Source organism: Amblyraja radiata, chromosome 9 (assembly GCF_010909765.2).
Source record: "Amblyraja radiata isolate CabotCenter1 chromosome 9, sAmbRad1.1.pri, whole genome shotgun sequence".
In the NCBI taxonomy this organism is placed as follows: domain Eukaryota; kingdom Metazoa; phylum Chordata; class Chondrichthyes; order Rajiformes; family Rajidae; genus Amblyraja; species Amblyraja radiata.
Window position 1 is genome coordinate 22698987 of NC_045964.1, and position 12019 is coordinate 22711005.

At 43.4% G+C, this 12019-nt stretch overlaps 1 protein-coding gene across 5 annotated transcripts in view; it reads right to left on the minus strand.

Moving 5' to 3' along the window:
- Positions 1 to 12019, minus strand: part of sptb (spectrin beta, erythrocytic) — a 207273-nt gene that overhangs the window by 72091 nt on the left and 123163 nt on the right. For all 5 annotated transcript variants that reach the window (XM_033026870.1, XM_033026869.1, XM_033026867.1 and 2 more), the window contains exons 15-19: positions 11420 to 11557; positions 9350 to 10106; positions 5178 to 5380; positions 4973 to 5063; positions 86 to 232 (exon numbers count right to left, since the gene is read on the minus strand). In XM_033026870.1, coding sequence (XP_032882761.1) covers positions 86 to 232; positions 4973 to 5063; positions 5178 to 5380; positions 9350 to 10106; positions 11420 to 11557 — 1336 coding nt within the window. The remainder of the gene's footprint in view (positions 1 to 85; positions 233 to 4972; positions 5064 to 5177; positions 5381 to 9349; positions 10107 to 11419; positions 11558 to 12019) is intronic.

Genomic DNA, 12019 nt, shown 5'->3' on the forward strand with positions numbered 1-12019 from the left:
TGAGGGGAAGGAAAATTTATCTGATAGACGGTATTGTCACAAATCTGTAGTACTCATTCACATTCCTGTATCCTGCTTTATTTACCCAGTCGATTTTGTCCAGCCACTCCTTGTTTGATGCCAATTCAGCCATAAATGCTTGATGCTTCTGCCATTTTGTGCGAAGATTGCGAGCTTCATCGTAAGAAGTGTCCTGGGCTGTTAGCATCTTCTCGTTGATCCAAAAAGTAAGCTAGAAGCGGGAATAGGCAATACACAATTTTCATTTTAAGTGTGGTCTGAAATAATTACAGCATAATAAGAACGTACACAAAAAAGCTGGAGAAACTCAGCGGGTGCAGCAGCATCTATGGAGCGAAGGAAATAGGCAACGTTTCGGGCCGAAACTCTTCTTCAGACTGATTGGGCCGAAACCCTTCTTCAGACTGATCGGGGGTGGGGGGGGGGGGGGGGGGGGGAAAAGAAAGGAAAAAGGAGGAGGAGCCCGAAGGCTGGGGGATGGGAGGAAACAGCAGGGGGACTGAGGAAGGGGAGGAGACAGCAAGGACTAACAAAATTGGGAGAATTCGATGTTCATGCCCCCAGGATGCAGACTCCCCAAGCGGAAAATGAGGTGCTGTTCCTCCAATTTCCGGTGTTGCTCGCTGTGGCCATGGAGGAGACCCAGGACAGAGAGGTCAGAGATGGAGTGGGTGGGGGAGTTGAAGTGCTGAGCCACCGGGAGGTCAGCTTGGTTATTGCGGACCGAGCGGAGGTGTTCGGCGAAACGATCGCCCAACCTCCGTCTCACCGATATAGATCTGTTGATATCTAGAGCAGCGGATGCAATAGATGAGGTTGGAGGAGATGCAGGTTAACCTCTGTCGCACCTGGAACGACTGCTTGGGTCCTTGAACGGAGTCGAGGGGGGAAGTAAAGGGACAAGTGTTGCATCTCTTGCGGTTGCAAGGGAAAGTGCCCGGGGAGGGGGTGGTACGAGAGGGAAGGGAAGAATTGACAAGGGAGTTATGGAGGGAGCGGTCTTTGCGGAAGGCAGATATGGGGGGAGATGGGAAGATGTGGCGAGTGGTGGGGTCACGTTGGAGGTGGCGAAACTGACGGAGGATTACTTGTTGTATGTGACGGCTGGTGGGGTGAAAGGTGAGGACTAGGGGGACTCTGCCCTTGTTGCGAGTGGGGGGATGGGGAGAGAGAGCAGTGTTGCGGGGTATGGAAGAGACCCTGGTGCGAGCCTCATCTATGGTGGAGGAGGGGAATCCCCGTTCCCTGAATAATGAGGACATTTCAAATGTCCTGGTGTGGAACGCCTCATCCGTGGAGCAGATGCGGCGTAGACGGAGGAATTGGTAGGGGATGGAGTCCTTACAGGAAGCAGGGTGGGAAGAAGTGTAGTCCAGATAGCCATGGGAGTCAGTGGGTTTATAATGGATGTCGGTCAGAAGTCTATCACCTGCAATGGAGATAGTGAGGTCAAGGAATGGTAGGAAAGTGTCGGAAATGGTCCAGGTGTATTTGAGTGCCGGATGGAAGTTAGTGGTGAAGTGGATGAAGTCAGTCAGTTGTGTGCGGGTGCAGGAGGTGGCACCAAAGCAGTCGTCGATGTAACGGAGATAGCGGTCGGGGATGGGGCCCTGGTATGTATTGAACAAGGATTGCTCGACGTAACCAACAAATAGGCAGGCATAGCTGGGGCCCATGCGTGTGCCCATAGCTACGCCTTGTATTTGGAGGAACTGGGAGCAGTCGAACGTGAAGCTATTGAGGGTAAGGACCAGCTCCGTTAGGCGGAGGAGAGTGTCAGTGGCTGGGTATAGGCTGCTTCTCTGGTCGAGGAAGAACCGGAGGGCTTTGAGGCCATCCTGGTGGGGGATGGAGGTGTAGAGTGACTGGATGTCCATGATGAAGATGAGGGGGTGAGGGCCTAGAGAATGGAATGCGCGGAGACGACGGAGAGCGTCTGAGGTGTCTTGAACATAGGTGGGGAGGGATTTAACCAAGGGGGATAGGATGGATAACAGCATAATAAGAGGTTGGATATTGAATTCTGAAACATCTTTTTAAGAAATATTTTCTGGTTTGATTATACTTCCTACTACAGGCATCAAAGAACTGAATACTTTAATTTAACCAGCATTAGTTAGATTCATGAGCAAAAAGGACTGAGTGATTTTCCTTTTCTGGTTTCATCGAGGCCAATAAATATACAGCAATGACTGCGATCAGAACATTAAATGGTATCTTTTCCATTAATAGAGAGGAGAGCTGAAGGAATTCTTGCCAAATGACATGGCTGCATAAAAGTAAGTGGATATAGATAATTGAACAGTTATAAGAGCACCAGTCCAGAAATAATAAACATTTCTGATTAATGTTCAATTCAGTTGAATTGCTTTTTGAAATGAGCTAGGGAAGGACCAGAGAACTTTGATAAGACGCTTCAGATTTTATCACTGTAACCTGAGATGTTAACCATTTCACTCCACAAATGTCGCCAAATTTTTCAATAGTTCCATCAATTTTATTTTTGCTTTCAAAGTGCTTTGCCTCACTAGAAATTTTATCAGTTTTCATTCTTAACCCTGTAGAGTCTTAACAGTGTGGAAACAGGTCCTTCAGCCCAACTTGCCCATGCCGACCAACATGCCCCATCTACACTAGTCCCACCTGCCTGCTCCCCCATCCCATATCCCACCAAACCTACCCTATCCATGTACCTGTCTAAATGTTTCTTAAAGGTTGATATAGTACCTGCCTCAACTTCGGCAGCTGGTACCATACACCCACCACCCTTTATGTAAAAACTTAGGCTCCCATTAAATCTGTCCCCCCCTCATCTAAAACCAATGTCATTTGTAAAGTTAGAGTCAACTACGTACAGCATAGAAACAGGCCCTTTTGAGCACAATGTCTATGTTGTACTTAAACAAATCTCAGATATCTGAAATAATTCCATGTCCCTCTATGCCAAGCTCATCCAAGTAGTTGTCCAGATGTTTTGTAAATATTGTTTCTGATCCTGCCTCCACCACCTTTTCTGTCTGGGCTTATTCCAAATAATAATTGCTCTTTGTGTAAAAATATGTCTCTCAAATCCACTTTTAATCTCTTCCCTTTCACCTTAAAGCTTTGTAATTATAGACACTCTAAACATGGGAAGCAGACTTGGGTTATCTACTTCTGTCACAATTTTATATACCACTACCACCTGACCGCTCGTGCTCCTTTGCTCCAGGAAAAACAGATCCAGTCTGTCCAATCTCTTTTGTAACTCATGCCCGCCAATCCAGGCAAATTGGAAGAAAAGGAGACACAAGAGAATGAAGGGTATCGACCCAAAACATCACCTGTCCAATCCTTCCTTAGATGCTGTCTGACCTACTGAGTTCCTCCAGCATTTTGTATTTTGCCCAAAATTCCTTGTGAACCATTTCTGCACTGTCTCTAGATTAATCACATCTTTTCTGTAGTGTGATGACCAGAATTGCTTTCACTCAACTCTTACTTGATGCCTTGGGTGATGAAGCCAAGCTTGCCGTGTTCCTTCACCACCCTGTCTACCTGTGTTGTCACATCAACAAAACTATATACTTGTTCCCCTTAATATTCTTATAGAATCTTTTAGGAATCTCCTTCATTTTATCTGCCAGGAATATCTCATAAAGTCATAATGTCATAGGAGCAGAATTAGGCCATTCAGACCATCGAGTCCACTCCGCCATTCAATCATGGCTGATCTATCTTTCCGACCCAACCCCATTCTCCTGCCTTCTCCCCAAAACCCCTGATACCTGTACTAATAAAGAATCTACCTGCCTTAAAAATATCAATTGATGGCCTCTATAGCCTTCTGTGGCAAAAATTTCCACAGATTCACCAACCTCTGGCTAAAGAAATTATTTCTCATCTTCCAAAAGGAACGTCTTTTAATTATGAGGCCCTGACCTCTAGTCCTAGACTCCCCACTAGATACTCATGGCCCCATTTTGCCTTCTAACATCCTTCCTACATGTATCCCACTTCTCGTATACTCTTCATGGGACTCACTTGATTTCAGCTGCCAATAGCTCCTATTTTTCCCAACCAGATCCTCAATATCCCTTGTCAACCAAGGTTTCCTGATCTTACTAGTCATGCTCTTCATTCTATCAAGAACATGCTGGCCTGAACTCTTAACTCACATAAAAAACCTCCCACTTGCCAGCCAGCCTTTTACCTGCACCACGCGATCAACATTTGAGAGTTCCTGTCTGATGTCTTCAAAGTTAGCCTTCCCTCAACTTTAAACTTTAATTTGAGGGACAGTCCTATCTTTGTCCATGGCTATCTTGAAACTGGTTATTGGTCCCAAAGTGTTCCTGCACTGGCATAGCAACCACTTGTCCAGCCTCACAACCGAAGAGGATGAGTGTAACCTCTTCTCCAATAGGGTTGTCTCCATGTTGCTTCAGAAAACTCTCCCAAGCACACTCAACAAATTCTGCCCCAGCTAATCCTTTAGCACCACTGCAGTCCTGGTCAAAACTAGGGGAGTTAAAATCATCTAGGACTCATAATCATGCACCTTCCGTGATTTCCCTTCATATATGCTCCTCTAATTCCCATTTGGGAGGTGGAAGGACTAGAGTATAATCCTATCAATTCCCCCTTTTTGATTTAGTTGCGTTGGGTCCTGGCAGTTTGCATGATTTATGAAAAGAAGCTGGAATGTTGCCTATCTGCCGGTTTAGCAACACAATGAGTCAAAACCTGATCACATTGAAAACCACGGTCCAAATCAACAGCCATCCACACCATTGCATGGCGTGTTTGCATTATGAGCATTCATGGCTCAATGATCTTTGTGCACCGACCAAAACAATAATTTTAACATGAATATAAGAATATGGTTGCAGTTGTTTCAATAAAGTGCTCGAGCTAAGGTACGTAAATTTTGAATGAAAAGATATTGGCCTAATCTGATAGAATCACAAACCTCTTGGCAATTCTGTTGGAAGTGCTGAAGATCACGGTTGTCTTTTAAATGTTGAGTTACTTCTGTTGCCTTTTTCCTATTTTCTTTGTACCTAGAATAGTGGTGATATCATATTAGAACCAGAATATTAAAAAGTAGTAGAAAGCTTTAATCGTAGCCGTTACTTTGACAAATATGCTCAGTCCTTTAAATGTTTACTTCTTACCTTTCTTCAATAGATTTTATCTTGTCAAGCATCTTGTCTTTAAAAATATTTCCATCTTCGATGAGCTTTTCTCCTTCATCGATTGTCCCAATGATTTTGTCTTCATTGGCATCCATGCTTGTCATAATACCCTCTTGCTTTTTCATTGCACCATCAGCTGCCTCCAAGGTTTTTGGCATTTCAACATGCATTAAGCTGTATTCCTACAGGGAATATGATAATATTACCCAAAAGTATTGCTCATGACCTTTTTGAATAGTTAACATTTGCAGGAACACATTATTTCACTCCCATAAGCTTGATTAAACATACTGTTCTCCTTCAATCTCTCCCCTAAGACCCTGTACACAATGCAAAATTATAGGCTTGGATAGAGTGGATGTGAAGAGGATGTTTCCACTAGTTGGAGAGTCTAGGAATAGAGGTCATAGCCTCAGAATTAAAGGACATTATTTTAGACAATAGGTGCAGGAGTAGGCCATTCGGCCCTTCAAGCTAGCACCGCCATTCAATGTGATCATGGCTGATCATCCACAATCAGTACCCCGTTCCTGCCTTCTCCCCATATCCCCATATCTTCAAGAGCCCTATCTAACTCTCTCTTGAAAGCATCCAGAAAACCGGCCTCCACCGCCCTCTGAGGCAGCGAATTCCACAGACTCACAACTCTCTGTGTGAAAAAGTGTATCCTCATCTCCGTTCTAAATGGCTAACCCCTTATTCTTAAACTGTGGGCCCTGGTTCTGGACTCCCCCAACATCGGGAACATGTTTCCTGTCTCTAGCATGTCCAAACTCTTAATAATCTTATATGTTTCAATATGATTCCCTCTCATCCTTCTAAATTCCAGAGTATACAAGCCCAGCCGCTCCATTCTCTTAGCATATGACTGTCCCACCATCCTGGGAATTAACCTTGTGAACTTACGCTGCACTCCCTCAATAGCAAGAATGTCCTTCCTCAAATTTGGAAACCAAAACTGCACACAATACTCCAGATGTGGTCTCACTAGGGCCCTGTACAACTGCAGAAGGACTTCTTTGCTCCTATACTCAGCTCCTCTTGTTATGAAGGCCAACATGCCATTCGCTTTCTTCACTGCCTGCTGTACCTGCATGCTTACTTTTATTGACTGATGAACAAGGACCCCCAGATCCCATTGTACTTCCCCTTTTCCCAACTTGACACCATTTAGATAATAATCTGCCTTCCTGTTTTTGCTACCAAAGTGGATAACCTCACATTTAAACACATTAAACTGCATCTGCCATGCATCTGCCCACTCACCCAAGTCCAAGTCACCCTGCATTCTCATAGCATCCTCCTCACAGTTCATACTGCCACCCAGCTTTGTGTCATCTGCAAATTTGCTAATGTTACTTGTAATCCCTTCATCTAAATCATTAATATATATTGTAAATAGCTGCGGTCCCAGCACCGAGCCTTGCGGTACCCCAATAGTCACTGCCTGCCATTCTGAAAGGGACCCGTTAATCCCTACTCTTTGTTTCCTTTCTGCCAACCAATTTGCTATCCATGTCAGCACTCTACTCTCAATACAATTCACTATCTTGGTGTGGTCTTACTCCAGGTGTGGTCTCACTAGGGCCCTGTAAGGAGATGAGTAGGAATTTCTTTACTCAGAGGGTGGTGAATCTGTGGAATTCATTGCCACAGAAGGCTTTGGAGGCATAGTCAGTGGATATATTTAAGGCAGAGATAGATAGATTCTTGATTAGTACAGGTGTCAGAAGTAATGGGGAGGAGAATGAGGTTAGGAGGGAGAGACAGATCAGCCATGATTGAATGTCGGAGTAGACTTGATTGGCCGATTGGCCTAATTCTACTCTTATCTTTTATGATCTCACGAATGATGATACGATACAATAGAACTTTATTTATCCCAGGATGGAAATTGAAGATGATTAGCTCCTTATTCCCAGGCCTTGCTGTTGCCACAATCTGTTGGCAAATCAAATTCCTTGTATGTTGCAAAACATACTTGGTTATTAAAGTATGATTATAATTATGATTATGAATCTAGCAAGGTGATAAAAAGTATATAACAGCTGTTGGAGAGTTGGACGGTGACATCTCTCCAAACTCAGCCCATGCACCTGACCATATTTTAATTCTTACTCCGGCGATTTTTCTTTTTCCTAAACATTTTTGACAAATACATGCCATTCATAAGTGCACTTGCATTAATTGTTCAATTCTGTCTTGCAAAAACTATGGATTAATTCTGAATATAAAAATTCACTGACTTCATTGATATATGTCATAACTGATTCTCAAAAATAATTGCCGTTTAATCAATGGAATCGATATGTAATCAAAAACCTTTTTAGATGATGCAATACATGTAACAGAATTATTTTAATCTTCATTTGCAGCTTTTTATAAAACTGTGTAACATTCACGTTTAGCTCTAAAGATGAGACCAAACTCTCTATTACAGAGAACAGAAGAAAGTCAACATGGTTACAGTGTTTAATTAACTAACTCATTCTTAAATCTCACTGATTTACATCGGTGAGACTAAGCGGAGGTTGGGCGATCATTTCGCCGAACACCTCCGCTCAGTCCGCAATAACCTACCTGAACTCCCGGTGGCTCAGCACTTCAACTCCCCCTCCCATTCCCAATCCGACCTCTCTCTCCTGGGTCTCCTCCATTGCCAGAGTGAGCAACAGCGGAAATTAGAGGAACAGCACCTCATATTCCGTCTGGGGACCTTGCGTCCGGATGGCATTAACATTGAATTCTCCCAATTTTGCTAGCCCTTGCTGTCTCCTCCCCTTCCTTAACCCTCTAGCTGTCTCCTCCCACCCTCCCATCCGCCCGCCCTCGGGCTCCTCCTCCTCCTCCCCTTTTCCTTCCTTCTCCCCCCCCATCCCCCATCAGCCTGAAGAAGGGTTTTGGCCCGAAACGTCGCCTATTTCCTTCACTCCATAGATGCTGCTGCACCCGCTGAGTTTCTCCAGCAATTTTGTGTACCTTCATTCTTTTACAGTTTAGTTTAATTTAGAGATACAGTGCAGAAACAGGGCCTTTGGCCCACCGAGTCTGTGATGACCAGTGATCCCCGTACACTTGCACTATCCTGCACACTAGGGATAACTTACAATTCTTACTGTAGCCAATTAACCTCCAAACACCTGTATGTATTCAGAATGTGGGAGGAAACCAGAGTACCCAAAGAAAACACACGCGGTCACAGGGAGAATGGACAAACAACGTACAGACAACACTTTAGTCAGGATCGAACCCGTGTCTCCGATGCTGAAAGGCAGCAACTCTAGCGCTGCCCCACTGTGCCGTTATAGTCAATGGATGAAGGATTTCAAGTATATTCCCAGGTTAACATCCCAAATGCTATGATTCTACTGTGCCTTTAATTAAATTTACCTTGGTATAAATTGTAGAATATAATATATTGGAAGGATATTTTTCAATTAGAAGCAGAATAAATTATCAATGCAATCCCAAAATCTGTTCAGAAAGCTCGTAATAAGGATGACGCATTCTAAAAAATTAACCTTGGATCAAGGAGGTTCAATTTAAGGGTCTGTCCCACTTTCCCGAGTTATTCACGAATACTCCCGAGTTATTCACAAATTCTCCCGTGTTTTCGCCTTGATTCAAACTCGCAGGATGTTCGTAACGAGTCCGCAGGATGCCGTAGGAGTCCGTAGATATATCGTGGCGGCTCGTTATGCCAGCCGTTGGTACTCGGGGCATCAGGTAAGTTGGGACATTTTTTCCAGCCGGAAAAAAAATGTCCACGATTAAAAAAAATAGACCTGAGTACCTACGGCTGGCATAACGAGCCGCTACAATATATCCACGGCCTCCTACGGACTCATTACGAACATTCTGCGAGTTTGAATCAAGGGCAAAACTCGGGAGATTTCATGAATAACTCGGGAAAGTGGGACAGGCCCTTTACAATGATTGTATTTGTACAAGTGCCGAATCTGCCACTCGCATCAGTTATCAACGTGATAATATCAACAGAATAAAACGTTTTAATTTAGTTTTAGTTCACAGTCATTTTTGTATCTTTGCATTTGATTGCTACTACACATACTTAGCTTCACTTAATAGATAAGAGCATTTGCACTGTCGTTGAGTCTGTAGTATTATTGCAGGTGATGATAACAACGTACCTGGTTTCTGAGAATGCTATCTGCTTGTTTGCTGTCCCTAAGGAACTGCTGATATCCATGGGACTGAGAGAGAAGATCCTTTCTGTTTTCCCACATCTGATGAAGCTCATTCCAACCAGTGTTCAATCCTTCCAATCGGTGCACTAGTATTTGAAACTGTGGGTCTGTTTCTCCCTGTGTTATCACGTGTCCACCATCTCTGATCTTCTGATAATCTTCCTCATAACGATCTACCTCGTTTTTTATGGCGTTGTGTTGGCTGAGGAGCATTTCTGCTTCAGGTAAGGAGTTTGGTTCATCTTCAGAAGCGATGGTTTTTTGAGTTTTGGATAGCCACAGCTGAAAGTCATCCAAATCTTGCAGGAATTTCTGCAGTTTACTGGCTTCACCAAGTGATTCTTCACGACCCTGAAGAGTGTGTTTCAACTCATCCCAAGCATCATTGGTTTCCTTGAGCCTATTCAGGATATCTAAGGCATGCTTAGGATAATCATCTGCTAATGTATGGGCCACATTCTGCAACTCTGGGAGCCTGGATTCAATGGCAGCCAGGTCTCTCTCAATCCCACACAGCTTCCTCTGAATGGTCATTACACCAGCTAAGTTATTTCCCAGGTCTTGAGTTGATTCAATGAGTTTGGTTTTCTCGCAGATCCAGACTTTCGTCTCATCACACTCGAGATAATAATTCTGAAGACTTAACGCAGAGTTCATATTGTTCTTCTTTATCTCCACTAACTTCTGGAATATCATCCATCTGCAAACAGTATCAACACAAATCTTATAGCAAAGTATACAGCTCATACCGTTCAGAGAATCAGAAGATAGTCACCAATCTAATTCCTGGATTGAGAAGGTTTAATTCATGGATTTGGAATGTTAGCCCCAGTAAAATCAAGACATTATAAAAATGTTAAACATTTTTAAAGTCTACATTAAAAACCTGCTATCTAAACCAACTCACAGGAATCTGCCCAACCTCCTACACCAATATCTACAGTGACAACCTGTGCTTCAGCACTTAGAGGATGAGCAAAGGGTGGCAGTCAACTACTCCAAAAGGCAGCTAGGCTTTAAGATGATGCTGGCAGTCCCCAAATTAAATTCCTTTACTCGTTTAATCTTGGGCATTTGGGTTCACCATTCCCTCCCTGGAACCCCATAGCAGATAAAGGGAGTCAAGGAAGATACGGGGTGAAAATAAGTGTGTTGTTCATGCAGCTTGTGGGTCAGAAGCAGCAGCCATGTTTTTCCCCAATTTATAGAACCCTGGGGTCAAGAATCAGACATCATCTCACTGAGTGCTATGACTTAGCCATCTCCACAAACCATTTCCTTTCTTGCAACACATGCCCAAGATCAGCCTCCATACTTTTGAGTTTCCATGTGAAACTACCTCATGCCAACATAACTAACCTTGTCAATAACAAACTCTGGACCGCTTCCCTAAGGAGAAGACCTAAGATAGAATGGTTGTTCACAGTCTCCAAGTGTAATGGGTTTGTTAAGCCAAATTTGTCTACAAAGTCTGCTGCATAACACTACCCCTTTTCAGCACTGTGCAACTAATACTTAAAAATGATTATTTTGGGGTCATTTCACATCACTCTGAAAATTCAACCCACTCTTACTGGCAGATGGGAATTTCTATCCCATTGTGTGTCATTGATGCCATTTCTGAAACAGGGCCATTTGAGATGGTGCAGTGGAGGGGAACTCAGACCATATTGGGCAGGTCCAGGACTTACGCGGGGTCAAGGAAAGAGTGTTCACGTCGCGGCCCTGTTTCCACTAATCTTTCCACCACCGCGCACAAGAAGCACAGGAAGCGCAAGACACAATTGTATGCAGATGCCGAGAAGTGTGTTCAGTTCTGGCTGAACAATTTCTAATCTTGTGATGTACCTTGATAAGAAGAAGGACTTACACGGTCGCAGGGAGAACATGCAAACTCCACACTGAGGTCAGGATTGAACCTGGGTCTCCGGCACTGTGGGGCAGCAGCTACACCAGCTGCCCTGCGACTTAGAAGTCTCTCTCTCTGTGAAAGGCAACAAATGAAAGATGTACCTTTGGTTCACATGATCCTGACATGCTTTAACCTCCTGTGTGCTAGGATGGCCACTCTCTATCAGGTGGTTTGCTGCGTGGTTTACGTCATTGATCTGAGACCCCAGGTTGTTCATTTCCTGTTCCAAGGTTTCAAATCTAAAAGCAGCATTAGGTAGAATTCAGTAATGCAGAATATGACATCCTTTTGGAAATTATAATGAACAAGAATGCACTTTTTGCTAAAATACCTAATATAGCATTATTAGTCTTTTATTATGCTTTTCAGTTTTATGCCACAGTTATGTTGAACATCATTGAATAAAATTGCTGTGGAACAGCTTGGTGTGTCATTAATCAGTGGCAAACTGCCTTTCATTATTGATCATAAACCTGTAAAAATGAATGCGTAACACAAAGCTGTAATATCATGGCGGTTGCTTTGATAACGTTTTTGAAAAGCACAGATTACTTCTGTGACAATTCTTAAAACATTCTGAATCCTCGAATGAAATCACCAGCTTTTAACTATGCATTAGGCCTACATAATATGCACTGCATGTAAGCAATAATTTAGCAGCAGATTAACAATAGATAAATCTCTATCATATCATAATTTCT